This window comes from Barbus barbus (genome assembly GCF_936440315.1).
Source record: "Barbus barbus genome assembly, chromosome: 45".
NCBI classification, from domain to species: Eukaryota; Metazoa; Chordata; class Actinopteri; order Cypriniformes; family Cyprinidae; genus Barbus; species Barbus barbus.
The window spans coordinates 16,019,209-16,041,173 of record NC_136723.1 but is presented as its reverse complement, the minus strand read 5'-3'; the positions used below and the strand labels follow the sequence as shown (position 1 = coordinate 16,041,173).

At 35.6% G+C, this 21,965-nt stretch overlaps 1 protein-coding gene across 1 annotated transcript; it reads left to right on the top strand.

Moving 5' to 3' along the window:
- Positions 1 to 804: 804 nt before the first annotated feature.
- On the top strand, positions 805 to 18,995 carry LOC306864370 (serine/threonine-protein phosphatase 2A 55 kDa regulatory subunit B alpha isoform-like). The gene is made up of 11 exons (XM_079408363.1): positions 805 to 1,039; positions 2,037 to 2,168; positions 3,614 to 3,691; positions 7,208 to 7,305; positions 7,394 to 7,559; positions 9,013 to 9,125; positions 11,000 to 11,177; positions 11,324 to 11,488; positions 11,617 to 11,786; positions 15,220 to 15,311; positions 17,676 to 18,995. The coding sequence occupies exons 2-11, from the start codon at positions 2,162 to 2,164 to the stop codon at positions 17,953 to 17,955; spliced, it is 1,347 nt and encodes a 448-aa protein (XP_079264489.1). The 5' UTR covers positions 805 to 1,039; positions 2,037 to 2,161; the 3' UTR covers positions 17,956 to 18,995.
- Positions 18,996 to 21,965: the final 2,970 nt, after the last annotated feature.

Here is a 21,965-nt window from a genome sequence, read left to right as displayed (position 1 = left end):
TTACCAGAATATCCTTCAGAATGTGCCGTCCTCTGATCTCTGTTTTGGTGCGCGGCGAGAATCTGTAATCTTCTTTTCTTTGTAATCTTGTGTCCATATGTAAGTTGATATGTGATTTAAAAGATGTTCTGAATGGAAAGAGCTCAATTCATCAAGCCAATACGTGTCATATACGCCTGCAATCTATTGCTTATGAACTAAGTTTTATATCAAATATATTTATTTATTTTTTTCGCAACATTTTGTCACTTGTTTTACAGAACGGCAGTACAACCCAGTTTAACCTGAGGTACAGCTCAAGGGTCAAAAAGTATTTTCTCACACAATGACTGACTCTCCTTCACCTTGTTTACAGAAGTATTTTTGGTAATACTTTATTTTAAGGTGTCCTTTTTGTCGATTGCTTTTGTCAAGCCTGTCAGTTGCCTGTACCTGTTCTGGGTGCAAAAAAATAAAATAATGTTTTGTTTGTGGGTGTAATTGAGCTTGTTTAGTGATTAAAGCTAAGATTAATGAGTTGATATTTTAACCAAATATATATTTTTAAACTATAATTACACAAAAAAATCAAACATTCAACCACATACATATACATTATATTATACACACACACACACACACACGCACACATATATATTGTATTTAACTATATTTACACAAACATTATGATAGTATAAACGCTGAATGCTGTGTTCGGTTTGTAATTTCATAGCCGCCCACACAGCCAGGCAAAAATCATTGTAGTTACGTCATCACCCCCCCCCCCCCAGCATCCAGTAATGAATGGTCAGCGCCGATGACGTCACTACAGGGCGGGGTTGCGCCATTTTGAATGTTGAGAGAAGTGTAGGAGGATAGAGCTGAGAGGAGGGTGGGTTGCAGGAAGAAAGCCTTAAGATCTTAAGATTTAGACGTAAACCAAAGGACTACCGAAAAGAGCTTCCCAGACGAACTGCTTGCAATAACAAAAATCCGGCAAAGTTATCTGGACAGTTCTGTTACCAAAAATTAGCAGCAGAAGCAGCAGCAGCAAGCGAAGGTAAGAGCCGGAAGTGGCGTAATAGCGGGCCCAAAAGCGCAATTTTCCTTCAAAATACAGCTAGAATAATCGAAGCTTTTAATAAAATGTAATAAACACATCGTTATAAGTTTTAACGTGCCTGCATTTTAAGTATTAATACGTCAGAGTATTATCTCACAATCTACTTTATTATAATTGTGACATAAAATAATGTCAAATAAAGATGAATTATTTGAATTATGAATTAGTACATCAATTATTTATCTAAATAAATTGCACTAAAATAAGTTGGTTTACTGTTTCACTTAGGTTTCAAGATCTCAGTGTCATTTATTAATAATAGATGTAAATAATTAACAGATTTAAGGCAGATTCAAAATGTATTGTTAGTATATGTATTATGTAGTATATGTTTTATTATTATTAAAAGGAACATCTAACGTTGGCACATCATGCATCTTTAAACATCATTCGATATAATAAAATGGGCATTGCTCCACTGCACTGGCAATTAAAACTAAACTCTAAAGATGGCTGTCATATGAAGCTCTTTGGCATCATTTACCATCACCGGTATCAATATTTTATTATTGTTTAATAAGTTTTATGATAAATAATGTATCAGCCCCGATGGCTGCAAAAACATAAGCAATATTAAATAAAGTGCATGAATGCACAGGTACAGTAGACAGTACAGATTTCCAGAAACATTGCATTGTGAAGATATATAATTTATGAATGCATGTAAACAGACAAGACCCTAGAAGGGCCTCCTGGAAAACTATTATGGAAAAAATAGGTGACACTTGATGTTCCCAAGATTTGCAGAATAATGAATGGAATCAGTTTCTTGGACAGTAGAAACACAGGACTTTTATCAGTTTGTTTTCCTGTGTTTACTTTCTTTACTAATTCATAGAATGCAGGGTATCTAGCTGTTAATCTAATAATCACTCACTTTTAATATTAAACCTATGTTTATGTTATTAATTGCATTTCTGTTCCATTTTTTCAGAATATCACGTCCAAGCACTTTTATTTTGAAAAACTGCATTTCCGGCGACTCTCTTGGAAATCTTGCTCTGGTCGCTGCCTTCACGCTGCTTATCAAGACTAGGGTCCGACATCGCTACTCTCACCATGGCAGGTAATTTGGCAAGTTTATGAGCAAAGATTGTATGAAATCAGTTATATTATAGCGATAGCTTCTATTTGTTACAGTGAGCGCAGCGGTTGTACTGAAGCCATCATCGGCGATACTGATCCACTGACAGTAGCCTAGCCTCTTAGCTGCCTCGTTTCCCTCCAGTTAGCCAGCAAATCGGCAAAACTGATTTCTGTCGGGCTTTATTCGTGATGTGACGATCAGTTGAGTACTGAGGCTCCTCTGTGGTCGTGAGTGGCCCAGAGCGCAGGGTGTTTTAGTGATGAGCTGTATTTGCGTGGAAATCTGTCCGGCTAAACCCACTCATCATTTGTTAGCGGGATGCTCGGTGGGGGCTGCGTGATTTTTTTTTTTTTTAATATGTCGGTTGTAAAAATGAATAGGCATTGTGTAACGTGTCCCACTTCTCTTTCTCTGTGTATGTTTATCACCTGGCTTGGTGTATAAATGTGCTCGACATCTCGGCCTCTTTAAATCACCTCCATTAAAGTAGCGAACTTTAACCGGCTTCTGCAGAGTCATGTGCAGTCAAACCGCTGCGCGCTTCCCTCCGTGACTTTCAACCGCTATATATACACATGCATGTATATAATTTATTTTATATATAAATCTAACAATTTTCCTTAATATACACATGTATATTCACATAGTATGTGAACATGAACTTTTATTTTGAATGCAATTAATCGCGAGTAATCGTTTTGCAGCCCTACACGAAACTGGTGGAGTAAAAACAAATATATATTTTTTCACGTAAGTTAAATGTAATTGATAAAAAGATAATCCGTCTGTCCCTAATTTTTTTAGTAAATTGTGCGTTTGATGTAATAATTTGTTCCCTCGTATTGGTTTGAACAGAACTCTAAAGTACAGATTTCTTAAAATGGTACTCAAGTAGCTTATAGTAGCGAAGCACTGTTACTCAAATACTTTTCCCCTCTGCTAGCCTTTAGGCTCATATTAGGGCGGTTGTTGTTCCTCTTATTGGCCCTCCTGTAGCCACTTGTCTCCTGAACAAACCCAACCAGTTTGGCGCTGCCTAAAAAGGCCACCCGGGAGTTGCCTCAGCCTGTTTCTCCTCTCTCATTAAAAAATGATGCAAGAGCTGTCATTTAAATTTGATATTTTCATTGTTTTCTTTTTTGTGTGATGAAAGGGCAAATTTTAGTCGGATGAGAATGTGCTGCCTCATTTCCTACTGTGAATTCCTACTGTGCATCTATCTTGTAGTACTACTCTTGTTTGTTTGTTGTCATACGGAATGATTTTTTTCAATCAAATCCAATACTAGAGAATGTCAGCAAATTAAAAGTTCCTGATAGATTTGAGATTTCTAAAAGCATCAAAAATATCTTCCCCAGCCTTGTACAAGATCAATTTTTATATGTGGGCTGCAACAAACTTTAAGTGGCGTTTTGTGGTTTCAGGAGCCGGAGGCGGGGGAAACGATGTGCAGTGGTGCTTTTCACAAGTGAAAGGTGCGATCGATGATGACGTAGCTGAAGGTGAGTACCTTTATATAGTGTCTTCCAGTCTAATCTGGCGATTTATGGACCAGACTTTGTGGAGAGTCAAGTGTGCAAAAAGATGGTAGTGTGTCCCCAGTGACATGATAGACACTATAGAGTGCAACAGTTGGGATCCAGAAGTAAAAACCATCCATTTTCCCCATAGGCAAATTGATTTGTAATGATAGCTTATAAACCTTTAAAGGCAGACCTGATGTGAGCTCCAATGTTTTTAATGAATGGAGCTTTTGTTGAAGCCATCCGTTCACAATATTTAAACTTTTTTTTTTTTTTTTTTTTTTTTAAATCACATTTTGCAGCTAAAATCATGGTGGAAAACTACATTACAGAAAAATACCAATCAGAGAGTTGCTGTGAGCAAAGCATGCCAAATGAGCTCTGCAGGGCAGGTCTACTCTCACAGCAAATTACGTAATCAAGTGGCTCTTAATAAATTTCAAATATATTATTCTATAGAAATAATTAAAAACTATAAATTATTAATTTTAGAATTCACCATTGTTTTTAATATGATTAGCATTTTGCAATGCTTCATGGGATTGTAGTTCTTTCCATTATTAGTGCCGTTTTCAAATATGTTTTGCTTAAATTCAAAGGTTTGTTATGTTATGATTCATCTTGTAGCTGGTTCGTTTGATTCATTGTTTATAACTCTTTAATGAACACATTAAAAAAAAATCCCTATGAAAAAAAAAATAAATGGTAAAACTATTTCTCGGTCCAACTAGTGAAAAGGTTGTAGGCACCTCTGCACTCTACCATCTTTTTGATAATTATTTTGTCATCCAGCATCCTGTCTGATTTTCCCGTTCCTTCTTTTTCTGCTATGTAAGGAAAACCGTGACTTTTGAGTGCATGAAGAGTCCAATATTGCAGACTTTGTGTTTTCTGTTAGAATCAGAATTAGCTTTATTGGCCGGTATGTTTGCACATACGAGGAATTTGTTTTAGTGACAGTTGCTCCACAGTGCGACAGAATGACAGCAACAGGACAGGACACGGATAATAAAAAATAATGTAATGTACAAATATACAAAAATGGACAATGTGCCAAATAGCATAAACACAATATACAAAATGGACAGTTCAATATGTACAGGTATGTAAGTATGTGTGTAAAATACAGGGCAGTCGTGGCCTAATGGATCAAGAATCGGACTTGTAACCCGAAGGTCGTGGGTTCGAGTCTCAGGTCCGGCAGGGATTGTAGGTGGGGGGGAGTGAATAACCAACACTCTCTCCAAACTCAATACCATGACCCTTGAGCAAGGCAGGTTTTACACAATACCTGACGCTGCACAACATCATCTTTTTTAAAGCCGAAATAGTCCCACACAACTGATGTACTGCTCCTCTTTGACACTAAAGTTTCCGCAGTGTCAGGTTCTGTCGAGCCTGAGGCCATTGTTCAACAAATTAAGGTGCAGTCTAGCGTGCCAACTTGATGCTTCCTCTGCAGACTGCTATACACTCGCATGTCACGTGGCCGTCTAATCGCAGCCTCTGTGGTTGAAAAATCTAATTTTTTCACATCGCGATATTATCGCAAATGCAATTAATCGTTCAGCTCTACTGCTTATATTAGCTTCACTGTGAAATATGCTTATTGCTCTGTTTCATAAGTCCTGGATCTTGATCTCTGAGTTAGAAGCATGTTTATGCCAAAGCTGATTGTGATTCTTGCATTCTGTTAATGCTGATGGTTATACAGAAATCTTAGTAGATTTTTCTTTTGTCTAGCATAATTTAGATTAATGAGCATAGAGGGCTAGGTGATATAACTAAAATCATTCTTTATGATTTATGTGTTGTGTAGATTTAAACTTTCAGGCACTGCGCAATATCATTGCTCCTGCTGCACCCATGGTACGGCAGCAAAGTTCCTTGATTATTACGCCGGAATGAGAGTATAGTTCCTAGCCATATAGGCCTAGAAAATCGCAACTTTTCATTTTCCTTTGGTCTTAGTACACAATGTAAATACAGAAGAGTCGAGCTTTAAATAGGAAAATTATCAAACCTCTTTGGTCCTTTTTGAGTGAGATGCTAATGGTCTAATCCGATTCAATGATCTATGCTAAGCTAAGCTAAAAGTGCTACCGCCAGACCCGGAGATCGGTTGAATAGATTCAAAAACTGTAAAACTCAACTGTTTAACTCTAGGGGAGTTTTCAAAAAAAGTGGAGCGTTCCTTTAACACATCTTTCCATGTTTAAATCCATTTTTCCATGTTTAAACAGATTTTCCTTAAATCATTGCAAAAATGCATAAAAATGGTCTAGATGTTAAACTAGTCTACTGACACCAGTTTATTTTCAGTAAATTTCATGACCCAAAAATGTCATACTATTCATGATGTTGGTTAATTATATTACAGAAAAAATATAGAATATAGGGGTGTAACCATACACTCGTGTCATGATTTGGTTCAAAACGTGATGCTGATCTCACAATACAATAAATTACTCGCAATACTTTAACAAAGCCAAAATAGTTTAAATGTTACTTTAATATTACTTCTAAGGCATATAGCTAGTAAACAGTTAAGAAAAAGTACTGTTCATTGACCAGAACAGAAATCTTCATGGTTCTGCTAGGCTAAAAATACAGAATTATGTTAGACACGCATGCTTGTACTCTCTCCCTGACAGCATGCATTTAAAAACTTCAAGTTATTAATAAGTTAATAAACATGCAAGCTCAATGGGTTTAACTTATTTGATGCATTCTTTGTGTGTGTGTCTATCCGTGTTTTGGTTTAAATAAAATCCTAAATGAAATGTCTAAACTTGAACTATCCACAATACATATTGTTGCGACATATTGTTACAATATATTATTACACCCAGTTATATTATATATTATTACATAGAATTTATCATAAATGTTTAATATATCACCCAGCTCTACCTCCCTGTCATTTATAGCTGTAGATATAGTTGTAATATTTCTTGATGCCACGTGGATAAGAAGAAGGTTCTTGTGCAAACCTAAAGTCCAAGCAGATCTTTGCCTCAAGCCTCCAGTTTGTATTTTACAGGCCTCTTATCAAAGTCTTCTGGCCTGATTCAGTGACTTTGTTTGAGTTCTGACCCTCAGGGAGGTCTGACTTATACAAAGGGCCTTTGCTTTCTTCTTTTCTCCTGCTTTCTTCTGCTCTACTGGTTTATAAAGGGTTAAATTGCTATGAGTCAGTCTACAGCCCATCAATGACTGAGGCATCTGTCTCTGGAGCATATATTGTGGCAGGAATCTGGGTTACAGATCTGCATGTCTCGGTGCCTTTTTATTTAAAGATTCATCTTAGTCAGTGACTCTCTGACTTTTGAGACTAAATGTGTTTGAAGCAAATTCGCACATTAAATTATGATGGCGAAGGGTGTTTTTGGCAAGATCTCAGTGGCTGTTGAGATGGATCAGTTGTATGCATCTTATGGGGGGACAAGGGTGGAGGAAATCTGACAGATGTTTCTGTTTCTGCCCATCCTACAGCCGACATCATCTCTACTGTGGAGTTCAACCACTCAGGGGAGCTGCTAGCCACAGGGGATAAAGGCGGTCGAGTTGTCATCTTCCAGCAAGAGACTGAGGTGAAGGATCAGGCCGTTTCGTAGTAACATTAAATCCGGTTTCATTCCTTCTTATGTCTTTCTCACAAAAATGTCCTCTTTTTTCCAGAATAAGAGTCAGCCACAGTACCGTAGTGAATACAATGTTTACAGCACATTTCAGAGCCACGAGCCTGAGTTCGACTACCTGAAGAGCTTGGAAATCGAGGAAAAGATTAACAAGATCCGCTGGCTACCACAAAAGAACGCTGCACAATTTTTGTTGTCCACAAATGGTTAGTAGAGCAGTGGGGCTCTGTGGAGTCTTACTGTTAGTGCAGACCAATCAAATCTCTTTATTTTACTGAAAGATGGAGATGAATATGTAATGGGAACCTTAAATGCTGGGGGGTTATTAGATATAAATGACATAATCTGGCATTTTATAATTCAAAACAAAATAAAAACTTGTAATTCTAAAATTCTCCCCCAAAAATTCTGTTTATAATAATAAAAATAAAACACAATGTACAAATCTAATTCTAAAATTCTCCCAAAAATGTTGTAATTTATCATTGTACAAAAGCCAAATGAAAAAATCTAATTCTAAAATCCTCCAAAAAAAGATTCATCTAATTAATAATTAAAAATATTTATATATTAAAATCTAGTTCTAAAATCCTCTAAAAATGTAATATGTAACTTAAAATAAGCAAATATCTAAGTAAAAAAATAAATAGAATAATATGTATTACATTTATTATTCATTATTAGGGCTATTTGTTGTTTTGTTTTTTTTTAAAGTGCATTTTAAATTATTTAAAAAATATTTGAGTATTGCAGATGCATATAATTTCAAGGTTTTACATTACTGTGGTTCACAAAAACATACAGAAGATTAGGTTTTATTATTATTATTAATTTATTTAGTTCATTTAAAACAACAATAATATGTCTGTCTCGGTTGATTCATTTAATAAATTCTTGTCAAGACAACTCCAGTTTTTCTATTATATTTTTTAGCTTACAAAGTGTTTATTTATTATTTTTTATTAAGACTTAATTCTTATATATGATTTTATTTGAACCTTAAAATCGAGTAAAATTTGAAGTCTCTGCAAACTGCAAAATTGCCGTCCTGTAACACAAACTCTAATGTATCATTCATTTATATGGCAATGCATGCTGTTTATTGTTATTATTATTATTTTAAGCACTTTTAAACGATTGCTTAATCTTTGGGGTTACTACTTTTGGTCCTGTGGCTTTAAAAGTGCAGCACTATACAGACTGATTTATACTTGCAATACAGTCAATACCATATCCGTATTTTCAACTGGAGATGCATTTAATAACTTCTGTGAGTTGACGTGAGCTCTGCAAATTCTCCAGATTTTTCCCTGACTCACTGATGCGTCTCCATGCTGTCTAAAAATACGAGCTCTCCGCCGTGTTATGCAACCAGTGTGTATTTAAGACTCGAATAGACTGAGTGCCGATCTTCTGCTCACCCACACACTGGAGGAAGATATTTGTGGGACAGAGTTCTGATTAGATGTGGGAAAAATGTCCAGATGTTTTTAAAATTTGGTGAACTGTCAACTTGATTCGTTATGCCAGTTAAACTACCTCTTATTACTCATGGAAATAGGCTTGGTTTTTTTTTTGTGGTTCACAGTTATTTTTAGCATGAGTCAGAGGGCAGGTCCCACATTAGGTGGTGACATTATTCTGTATTTTTGATTGCAGATAAAACTATAAAGTTGTGGAAGATCAGTGAACGTGACAAGAGACCAGAGGGATACAATCTTAAAGAGGAGGATGGGCGCTACAGAGATGCTGCTACCATCACAACTCTACGGGTGAGTCACACATGCTTGTCCACACTGTACACTCAAGAACACAAAACCAAATATAACTAAAGAGTTTTTATCAAAAATAGATAAAAATCTGGTATAATTTACACACACACACAAAGTTTTTTTTCTTTTCATAAAAACAGAAACCGGCTTGGTGTTCACTCAAGAATAGGGCTGGGAAAATAAACTGATGCATCGCGAATCGAGAAATGATTCAGCATCGATTCTGAGATTTTCTGGAGTGCATTGCGATTCTGTCTCGAGTTGATTCTGAGCTTAGTTTTGAACAGCAGATGGCACTGCAGGCTTTAGAAACAGACGTACTCTGCTTGTTTCCAAATCCTTACACAATCATTCATAAAATGTGAAAAGGTTGAAGCGAATTACAAGGGTGTTCAGGGCTGTGTTTACATTAATCTCGCGTCATAAAAGCATTCTGAGCCGAGTTGAAATTACATGAGACAAGCGCTGTTTAGCACTTCTTCACGAGTATTTGAGTGTGCGCTTAAAAACTAGATTAGAACTCCATCTGTTGTTAAAAATCTAAACTCAGAATCGATTCCACAGAGACTTCGTGATGCATTCGGAAGATCTCAGAATCGATCCACGAATCGATTCTGCATCGATTTATCGTCGCAGTCCTATTCAAGAACATGGTATCGATGTAAAATCTACCCAAATGTTATCATATTATACTAATTGAAGATTAGTGAATATTATAACCATTTTTATGCATTTATGTTACCAATTGAACATTTGGGGTTAGTAATATTTTTCAAATTTGTTTTCTTTAATAAAACAGTAAAAGCAATGATATTGTGATATATTATTACAATTTAGAACTGTATCAGAAACCATCACTCCAGTTTTCAGCGTTACATTATTCTTCAGAAATCATTCTAATATGCTGATTTGCTGCTTAAGAAATGTTATCAATGTAGAAAATGTGCTGCTTATTATATTTATTATATTTTTAGAAACTGTGATACATTTAATTAATTAGAAGATTCAAAAGAACAGCATTTATTTGATATAAAAATATTTTGTGACATAAATTTAAATATAAATCAGTCGTTTTTAAATACATTAAAAACAATCACTTTTGATCAATTTAAAGGGACAGTTCACCAAAAATAAAAAATTGACATTAATTTCTCACCCTCATGTCATTCCAAACCTTTTAAGACCTTCGTTCATCTTCGGAACACAAATTAAGATATTTTTGATGAAATCTGAGAGCTTTCTGACCCTGCGTAGACAGCAACGCAACTGAAATGTTCCCAGACCCAGAGACGTAGTAAGGATATCGGTAAAATAGTCCATAAGACATCAGTGGTTCAACTGTAATTTTACGAAGCTACGAGAATACATTTTCTGCGCAAAGAAAACAAAAATAAAAACTTTATTCATCCTCCTAATCCCGTCTGCTTGCTCCATTTCTGTTTTCTTTGCGCACAAAAAGTATTCTTGTTGCTTCATAAAATTTACAGTTAAACCACTGATGTCACGTGGACTATTTAACCGATGTCCTTGCTGCGTTTCTGCACCTGGGAACATCTCGGTTGTGTTGCTGTCTATGGAGGGTCAGAAAGCTCTCAGATTTCAAAAATAGCTTAATTTGTGTTCAGAAGATGAACGAAGGTCTTATGGGTTTGGAACGACATGAAGGTGAGTAATTAATGACAGAATTTTCATTTTTGGGCAGACTTTTCCCTTCAATGCATCCTTGATGGGAAAAAAACTACTTACTAACCCCATTTTGAAAGTTAGTGTCTATTTGCTCTCCTTTTGTGTTTTTGCTCAATGACTGTTGTATATTCATAAAAGCAATTATTTTTGGCTGAAATGGCAAATAAGCATGTGACCTGTTTGTGCAGGTGCCAGTATTCAGGCCTATGGATCTCATGGTGGAGGCCAGTCCGCGGCGGGTCTTTGCCAACGCCCACACCTATCACATCAACTCCATCTCGGTCAACAGCGACAACGAGACCTATCTGTCTGCAGACGACCTTCGCATCAACCTGTGGCACTTAGAGATCACAGACCGCAGCTTCAGTATCCTATAAAGTGAAATAGGAATTATTTTGGAGGATATGAAGGAGCATTGTTGTTGGGTGTTTGTTGATTTGGCTTGTGAATGTCTCCTGACACCTCTCAGTGTGCCAGTTCAGCGACGTTATGTGGCTTTAACTCTGCATCAGACATTGTGGACATAAAACCAGCCAACATGGAGGAGCTGACGGAGGTGATCACAGCTGCAGAGTTCCACCCTCACCAATGTAACACGTTTGTCTACAGCAGCAGCAAAGGCACCATCCGCTTGTGTGACATGCGTGCATCAGCACTTTGTGACAAGCACTATAAATGTAAGATATATGAGCTGGCTGCATCATATATGCCACTTGATCCAATTTGATTGTTTTCCAAATAGTATATACTATGATGTCATGTGTTAGTCGTATAAAGGTGTTAATTTCTCCTTTGCTTTGTCTAGTGTTCGAAGAACCTGAGGACCCCAGCAACCGCTCTTTCTTTTCTGAAATCATCTCCTCTATCTCAGATGTGAAGTTCAGTCACAACGGTCGCTACATGATGACCCGAGACTACCTGTCTGTCAAAATCTGGGATCTCAACATGGAGAATCGACCCGTTGAGACATACCAGGTGAGTTCATAAATGGACAGAGTAGCTAGCTATAGCAGTCTTCATTTAATTGGTTTTTGCTCAATTTTTCCAATAAAAATATTACCTATAAAGCCACAGCAGACCTGTTGTGTGTTTCCAAGCAATACACAATTTCATGCACAACTGAATGAATCCTCATTTTGAATGAATGGGTGAACCAATGATTTAATGGCCCATCCATAAACATTTACATTCCTGAATGAATGGCCCATTTACACCATTCGAATGACTTAAGACATTTACCGCCATCCACTGGCAGTTTTTTATTGTTATTTATAGTATTTTATTTCATTTAAAAAATAATTTCATTAGGGATGCACGATACTGGATTTTTGCCGATATCCATTATGCCAATATTTTTCAACTCATTTTGGCCGATACCGATTATATATATTTCCTTTTGTTTGGAAACAACACCAAGTCTCTCCTGTGCAGAGATTATCAGCAAAATATTTTTAATTTTAATTTATTTATTAGAATTTAAAAATAATGGAGGTTTTTTAACAGTACATTGGAGCTTTGAAGATAACTGTAAGTAAACTATATCAATAGCTGCATTTTATTACTCAGAAAGATGTAGTTAACCCTAACATTTTATTTTAAGATTTAACATTTGTAGAATGTAAAATGTAATGTAAAAATTCAGAAATTTTACACATTCAAAAATTCAACATATTACACATTAATATATATATATATATATATATATATATATAATTTAAGTGTCATGTTAGTAATTAGATTCTGACCATTAAATCAAAACATATTCATTATTTTATGACATCAATTACTGCTTTATTTAATCAGAAACACAGTCTAAATGTTATTTGTGTAGGCTATTTTACTTTTAATTTATTTAGAAGTAGGCCAACAGCGACCCCCTACAGATTAAAACTCCTTACTGAACGGGCGTTAGGACCTTGGGGGGGGGGCTGTCACTGCTACCGCTGCTGTCACTACATGTGCGATCACTGTATATCACGCACCGAATGTGACATTCTGTAAATGCTTTCACAGATTAAATGCAGTTTAATCTGAAGATCCAACAGTCAATCTAATCGTCATTCAGACAAAACTGCTTCAAGAATGAGCCACACTGCTGACATGATCTAATCACTAGCATACCCTGAGCACATGCGAGTTAACATTCCTCTTATCGGCAAGACTTATCGGCATAATCTTTCATATCAGGCCGATGTCGATATTTACATTTAAAGCCATTATCGGCCGATTCCGATATCAGTCTGATAATATCGTGCATCCCTAAATTTCATATTTCCATAATAATAATAAAAAAGCATTAAAGGGTTAAGTCACCTAAAAATTCAACCACTTTTATTTAATTTAGTGATTTTGCAGCTGTTTACTGTCTTGTCCAAAGAGGTGGACTTGGAGGTTTTTTTTGCTGCAAGAGATAATTATTTGTTAAAAAGCAATGAATTGACTAAAGTGACCATTTTGAAAATAAGGCATTTCAATAACTGACTAATAACATTGTCATTGGCAATAAAATGTCTGAACCTAAACAGGAGTCTGATTTAAAAAAAAAAAAAAAAAGGAATTTAAAAAAAAGGTAAAAGGTATGGATAGACACACGCATACACACTTTCTAGTCATCAAAGAATCCTGGAAGAAATTATATTGGTTTAAAAAAAATTTTTTTAAATCACTGTTTCAACCAAAATATTACGCAGCCAACTGTTTTCCCCATCAAAATTGAGTAGCAAATCAGCATTTTAGAATGTAATGTATATATTTAATGTGGTAAATATAAATTGACAATACATAGGTATTTTGCTCTACGACACACACCCATACCGAAATTGTGAATTTCGAAGCAGTTATGTGCATTTTCTTGAGATGTATGTTTGTAATAAGTATAAATGTTTAGTTTATGTTGTACAACAAAACATCCAAGTAGTGTTGTCAAAAGACCCGGTACTTCGGTAACAAGTCGATACAAAAGAAATTAAAACTTCACGGGACCAGGATTTTTTTAAGTACCAATGGTACAGAGTACCCGGTCAACCCGGTTCTTGACGCGTATGGCCCTATGATTTCCGCGATGCAGAAAACGTGGACGGAATCTCTTAATCCAGTTATAAAAACAGAATTTCCAGTTTAGCATGGAATGTCACGGAATTTGTCAAAGTTTGGATGAATTACCGGTAATCAAAAGTAGGTGATTACACTTAATTTAAATCGCGACATTGACTAGTATCTGTAAATATTAAGCCGCAAAAGTCGTTTCAAATAAGAATCCTGCACGTTCTGCGAGTCTCTGTGTGAATGAATGAATGGCAGAGACGTGCTTTTTTTGTTGTTTTTTTTATATATATATATTACAAATACTGAAGCGCGCCTGATGCTCGCGGTGATGTCCGCATCTGCCGTCTCAATGAGGACATAAATGCATAAAACAACAACACCAGAACTGCTCTGAGAGTCACTTCACGAGCATTTTACCATTTCATTTGAGTAAAACCAGCGTTATATCATATAGCTACACAGAAATGTAAAGTAAACCGTCAAAATAAGTTTATCTTAAAGACATTGTGCCAGAAATATATTACTATTATTTAGTAGAATTAGTAGAACTATTACTACTGTTGAAAAAAATATATAAATCTTTATTTTTAAAGAAATAATCGCACTGTCTCTTCCATATTTTAATTTTAATTGTAAATCCCCTTTATTTACCAAAAAAATTTAATGTTTAAATTTCATTAATTAGACCAATTAAATTTGGGTGAAACTTGTTTACTGTTTTTCATACTTAATTACTTAAAGTTAAAATATTAGCTAAAAGTTAAAAATTTAAAATTAAATAAAAATAGTGTTTACTACCGAGAACCAGTTACGTTTCCCGCAAACCTTATTTTACTCATGAATTGAAAAACCTCTTTATAAAAACCCATTGGAAAATCTCAAGAATATCCATGGAAAATTACATTGACATTAAGTAATTTAGCAGACGCTTTTATACAAGGCGCCTTACAAATGAGGACAATGGAAGCAATCAAATTAAATATGCAATTGTTATGACAAGTCTCAATTAGCCTAATGCCGTAAATTAGTCTTCTGGGTTTTGCTGTTACTCATTCAGCTCTCCAAACAGAAAATTCTAGTATATGGATGAAAAGACTAGTTTAGTCAACATTAGGGGGCGCTACCTGCACTATTTCAAAGTGTAGGATTAAGGTTGAACCTACAAGTCTGCAATTTTGCCTCAACCGATTGGGAGTATCTTGACACACCCAGATATTTCTGATTAACGGTCATGGCTTAGATGAGGTCAGCATGGATTACACAGTCATTTTTCTGTATGTGAGCATCAGGTTGATTCATTGCCTCTGACGCAGCAGTGAGTATTATTACTGGAGATCATAGTGTTGTGTGTTTGTCTTTGCAGGTTCACGAGTACCTCAGGAGTAAGTTGTGCTCTCTCTATGAGAACGACTGCATCTTTGATAAGTTTGAATGCTGCTGGAACGGAAATGACAGGTTAGACTTTTCATAAGCATGTATTTTATCATTTACATAATAGAAGTGTCTTAAATTTAAACACTTAAAAGTACTACTAGCTTACACTCTCAGACTCATATAAACGTATCAGTCAAACAAGAGTTTCTGGAATCAGCGACTTTGCTTTTATCAGCAGAGGAAAAATGGTGCTTTGTTGTTTTTCCAGTTCTAAACTACTAGTTTCCCACAAAATGCTCCATCTTTTATTTCCCCCCAAAATCAGGAGTCAAGATTCACATACAGAAAATGCTCTGTAGTACTCTTAAAAAATATAGGGATCCATAATGATTTTCATTTTTCAGTTGAACTTTTTATTCATCCAAGAATCTGAATAATATGTATTGCAGTTTCCACAAAAATATTAAGCAGCACAGCTGTTTTCAACATTGATAATAGTAAGAAATGTTTCTTAAGCTGCAAATCAGGATATTAGAATGATTTCTGAAGGATCACTGAAGACTTTAAACTGTAATGATATTTTACAATACTATTGTTTCTTTGTGAGCATAAAACACTTCAAAAAAGTATTTTAAAACATAACCAGCCCCAAACATTTAAAATGTAGTTCCTAATAGCTATTTTTAGATTCATTATACTGTAGCTACATTGAAATATAGGAAGTCATCATTTTAGCTTGTAAATAAATTATGAATAACGAGTTTAGGAGAGTACGGAAATATTTCTGGTTCTATCAAGTTAGCGTTAAAGTTTTTTTTTTTTTTTTTTTTAAGATTTTATTTTTGGCGTTTTTTCCTTTTATTTGATAGGATAGTAGGTAGACAGGAAACAAAGTTTGAGAGAGGGAGACTGTATCGGGAAAGGCCTGCGAGCCGGGACTCGAACACGGGACGCCTGAAGCGCAGCAGCGCTACATGTCGTCGCGCTGCCCACAAGGTTATCGGCACCGACAGCTTTATTGTTTTGCGTGCATGTTTTGAGAAAATACAGCAGGGTAAAATGTAGAAGCAAGCATTAAACCGCCGTGTATAGTTATGAGATGAATTTTCAAGATGAAGTTTTGAGATTTAAAAGCTGACCATCAGTCTGTCAGTAATGTGGTAGTCAACATTTAGGCCATCCACTGAGCCTGCGTGACTCCATTGGGGCCCAGACTGGCTCTTATCTGAAGGGAACCTCTAATCACTCTTAGACAGACTGAATGCTGGTCAAGGGTAGTGGAAGATTGGGTTAGCATGTCATGAAGACACATTAGTGCTATTGAACGTGCTCTTCCTCAACTAATTTATTTACCAACTTCAATCAGGCCTATAACTGGACTACTAGCTAACCATCCTGTCCCACTCCTAGAATTCTGCAGTTTTCCCATTACTAACCTAGAACTAGCTGAGGCAGCACTATAACAAACAAGTTTGTGAATTTTAATGAAAGAAAATAAAAAATAGGGATGCAACAATACCATTTACATTTTTTTAAACCAATCCGATCTGAACCTGATCGTCACAGAGTAATATATATGCACAATATCGGATTTGGATCAGTCTTGTCTGACCGATACCCAATCCAACAGAAAATGCCAGTATCGGAGCCGATACCGATATTGATTATCGGATCGATGCATCCCTTAAAAAAACGGCAGCTGTGGATGCCAGAACTTAATATAAAAATACAGTAGCAGCTTTTTTTTATTTATTTTTTTAAAGTTTGACATTTAACTTGGTGTTTTGTTCTTTTTTTTTTTTTTTTTTTTTTTTTTTTTTTTCATTTCATAAACTGAAATATATATATTTTTTAAAGTTGATAAAGAGAAATGAAAGGTTATCAGTACCTTTTCCACAAGCTGAGGTAAATGCTAATATATAGAAGGTGCACTCAGTGTCATGTAAACAATCACAAAACACCATCATGGTGACAAACATGTCACTAAAATAATACAATAAACATTCATTTAACACAAGGTGTTTCTAAACACTAATGTACATAATTGGAAAAAAAAGGAACAAAATCAACGATGAAACTTATTTCAATGTAAAAGCATCAGATGTTAGCTGGGATTCAGGTAATGTCAATTTAAATTTTGTCACTAAGTTATAAGGTAATTTGTACTTTTTCACTTCTAAAAACTGTACATTTAACAGTATTTTACTGTAAAATTGCCTAATGTCTCATCATAGATAGGGATATCATTATTTTATTAATACTTTTATTTAGCAATTATGCATTAAATTGATCAAAAGTGACATTCAAGACAAAATAATCAAATAAATTCTGTTCTTTTGAACTTTTTAATATTGCATATTAGTCTTTTACCGTTAAAATTCCAATCGTGTTTACAGTGAGGTTTATTAATGGGATTGTCTTTCCGTTGCTCTTCTTTTGTGGCAGCGTGGTGATGACTGGATCCTACAACAACTTCTTCCGAATGTTGGACCGCAGCCAGCGGCGGGACGTCACCCTGGAGGCTTCGCGCGAGAGCTGCAAGCCCCGACAGGTCCTGAAGCCACGCAGGGTTTGTGCAGGCGGCAAGCGAAAGAAGGATGAGATCAGCGTGGACAGCCTGGACTTCAACAAGAAGATCCTACACACCGCCTGGCACCCGCAGGAAAATATCATCGCCGTGGCAACCACCAACAACCTCTACATCTTCCAGGAAAAAGTGAACTAATATTGTCGTCATGGGGAAAGAAAACCTGCGAACCTCTCTCTCTATGTGAAAATGAAAAAAAAGAACTAGCAAAAATCATTTCTGTGACCTCCACTATCATCACATAACCAACCTTGGCCTACTCCAGGACAGAATGAACTAGTCGAGCCAGCTAGCGGCTGCCAATACTGAGTAAACTGGTTCAAACTGGTCTGGAGAAGAGCGCAACCTGGCCTTGGCCTCTGTGGCACCATGACACGCGCCTTGCTCTGGTGATGTTGTGCCAACCTGTGTCTGTACCCTCCATCCCTTTCCCTTTACCCACAAGTCCGAGCCCAGGGATGAAATGGGCAGCAATCTGACAGAATTTTTTTATTATTTTTTTTTTGGCTTTGGTTTTTTTTCAAGTTGTCTGTATAAAAACTAATTTGAACTCATGTGGATGTGTCCCTGTGTCCTTTAATCCTCCATATGTTTTTCGTGCCATTGTAACTGTTTTTAATCTTCTCAGAGAAACTGCCAAGTTGTTTAGTTTGTTTTAATTCTGTTTCAAGAATAAGTGTTTATTTTTTTTGTTTTAGATTTATTTTTTTAGTTTACTACTTATTACATTTCATACTGTCCCGTTACACTCCATTACAGCTACAAAAGGTTTCGGTTGTTTCTTTTCAGATCTCCACACACTCACCATCACATTGGCCCAAAGAGCTTATCCTGTTTTTGTTTTTTTGTACCTGTAGTAGTTTAGCATCTACGCTTGTTCAAGCACATACACTCCAGTTGGACTGCTCGCTCATGTACGAGTCATTCAGACTTACAGGGTTTTATTTTCCTTTGTGATCCATGCCCATTTCTGTCTTCACTCTCTCTATCTCAAGAGTTACACGTTGAGAAAGATTATAGAGATTACGATATCAAAATGGTATTTATAAACTGAACAAACAATTAAACAAGAGTCGTGTCCACTTCTTTGAATTTGCAAAGCATGCCTGGTGCAAAACTGAAAAGCTTTTTGAGTGTGACATCAAACTAATATAGGATATTAAAGGCTTGAGAACCATGAGGGATGTTCTGCAGTTGACCATTTGCATATTTGATGATTTTGAACGTTGCTTCAAGGATTTTGGAGCTAAATATCCTCTCTCAGATTTGTAAGATCATAATAGATTAACAGCATTGATCGGATCTTTTTAATACCGGATTAAACTTTAAAAAAAAAAAAAAAACATGGTGAGGGCAGAAATATGTCCACAAAATGAGACCTCAACATGCCAGGGATGTATGGCAAGCCGTTTTATCATTTCAGTTAGTCACTGGTACCAGTTCCAGCTTTATTAATAAATACTTTTAGTTTAAATGTATTTATTTTGCTTAGTTATTATTTGAATAGTGTCGGGGGGTGTTTACCCAACACTAAAAACAGTAAACTCTGGGTTTTGGCTGTTCATTTAAACAGCGTTTTCAGGGCCTGAAAATGCAAACTTTTAAAAACCGGTTTCAAAGTGCATGTTTTTGAAAACGGCACTGTTATCGTCTTTGTGTAAACTATAAAAAACTGAAAAAGGTGATGTCATGCATGTTACATATAACTAGGTACAGTGCACAGCATAAATGAGCACACCCCCTCTGAATAAATATAAAAGATGTATTTTCTTAATGATCACTAATATTATTCATGGAAAGATGGTCAAATTTAAATGTATTAAAAATATACTTAATAAAAACAAATATCTTATTTTCTGTAAGATAAGTAAATTAGCCAATTTTGTTTAAATGAAAGCTTGCAGAAATGAGTACACCCTAGATTTAATTCAGCAAATGTATAATATTCTAGTACTTAGTATGTCCTCCAGAACTTTGAGTATACTGCTGTGACCCTTCTTGGCACTGAGTGTACTAGTTCATGACTAATTTTCACATCTGTCATGTTTAACTCCTGGAGGACGACCTCCTTGAATGCTCTGGTCTTTAATGGGGAGTTTTGCTCAGCTTGTCTCTACAGAATCCCCCACAGCTGCTCAAGAGCGTTACGATTGAGCGAAATACATGTCCACTGAAGGATTTTCACCTTGGGAAAATGAATATCTTCTTTGCCATGCTGAAAAAATGCCCAATAATGCAGGGAATGAGGGGAGGGTAGCATCTTCTGTTTCAAGTTTTTGTATTCCTTCACACAGTGTGTGAGAATTCATGACAGTATTGATAAAGCACAACTCCCTCACACCTTCAGCACTCATTCATCCCTATATAAGAGCTTTACTAGCACTGAACGTCACTGTGGGTATAGCACTTCTCACTGCACTCCTCTAGTAACACCAGAACAATTGGATGCAAAATGATTGACTTGGTCTCTTGAGGCCAGAGTATGGATTCCCAGAAGTCTCTGTTTTGTAAATATGGGCCTTAGAAGAGGTTAAATTAGTTTAATTTGCTTTGGCTACAGCAGCTAATTCTAGTGGTGACTAAAACCATGCATGTCACTTCTGCAGGCTGCGCCATACTCTGTGAGATAAACTGTCACTCTTTTCATAGCTTTTGCTGGCTCTGAGACACTCTTTTTCTAGCAAAAATTCACTCATCACTAAATGAAAACAAAGTGAAGACCTGATTATTTCAGGAGCCTTGTCACAAGTCCATTGCGTTTGAATGTCTGTGCTACTTCTGCTATATTTTCACACTTAAAACAATAATTTAGTATTCCTCTTGTAACATTGTCCTCTTTTATGCTAAGAAATAAGTCACCTGGCAGTTTTCTCCCAAGTGGTTCCACTGCTGCCAGCATTAAGTCTGTGTATGATTCAGTGGGCTATTAAACACTTTTAATTGTCAGGAAATTACTTGTCTTTAAAAGTTTTGGTTCAATATACTTAACTGTTGATCAAAAATAGCTTAAACCTATACATTTTTTTTATTATTATTATTTATTTTAGCTTTATTTAGTAACTTTCAGGAGGTTGTTGGAACATTATATCTCCAAAGAACCCTAACATGGAGTCTATGTAAAAAGTAATTGCTGAATTTAAGTTTTAGAGGGGGTGTACTCTTTTATGCTGTGTACTGTATAAGTGCAAGCATGTGTAGTTTCTTTACAAAATGACTTCGCCAACTATTTGCCTGGCATGGATAATACAGTGTTTTTTAGTTGTTGTTTTTTTCATGGATCTGTGTGAATGGGGATTGTTTCATCTGTCAAACTTTTTCATTTTTTATTACACCACAGTTACACTGTTGTAATCGTACTCTTAGACATTTCTTTTTTTATATATAAAATACTATCTTAAAGAATGGCCAGAATGACAACTTTACTGTTCAAATGAAAATCATATAACGGTATCTATTTTGTAAATGCAAATTATTGATCTAATTGTGAACAAATCATCCTTGCATAGCTTCTACCTTCATCCAATCAGCAACAAATTTAGTGCTAGAACCAAGTGTATATGTTACCTTTCACTCGAATATATGTCAAAATATGGGAGAACTGTACACGTTATTAGGCTGTAGTACTAGTAGTAACTACTGAATATAACCAGTGTTTATGGGATGGAAAACTGGAAATAGCCAGATGGCTATTTAAATAGTTAATAGTAGGTACAGACTAGCACATGAATAGTTATTAGCAACAACTGCAGTACATATTACGTAAAAGTGAACAGATGTTATCTGAACCATAGATGCACATAAAAATAAATGGCTAAAGTTTGCAGTAACAGTGAGGGGTGAACTCACAATTGGCATAGTGAATAATGGAAAAGTACTGACCAAAGGAAAACCTACTTCAGATGAAAAGTTACTAATGAAATTGAAAATGATAGCAGTTATTATTTTTGCGACTTGCAAGTAATTAAAAAGTATCAGCAACAACAGATGCTAGTTTATAAAAAAAAAAAAAAAAAAAAAAAGTTAATTGGGCTTGCCATACGGCGTTTTAGTTTATTGACAGAGACTGCGTTCATAATTCACGTGTTTTTTTTTTTTGTTTGTTTGTTTTGTTTATTTTTGTTTATTTTTTTCTTAATAAATAAGCAGTC

Coding starts and splice junctions, on each gene's coding strand:
- LOC306864370 (XM_079408363.1), top strand. Junction 11,489..11,616: donor TTGTGACAAGCACTATAAAT/GTAAGATATATG, acceptor TGCTTTGTCTAG/TGTTCGAAGAACCTGAGGAC. Junction 11,787..15,219: donor GACCCGTTGAGACATACCAG/GTGAGTTCATAA, acceptor TTGTCTTTGCAG/GTTCACGAGTACCTCAGGAG.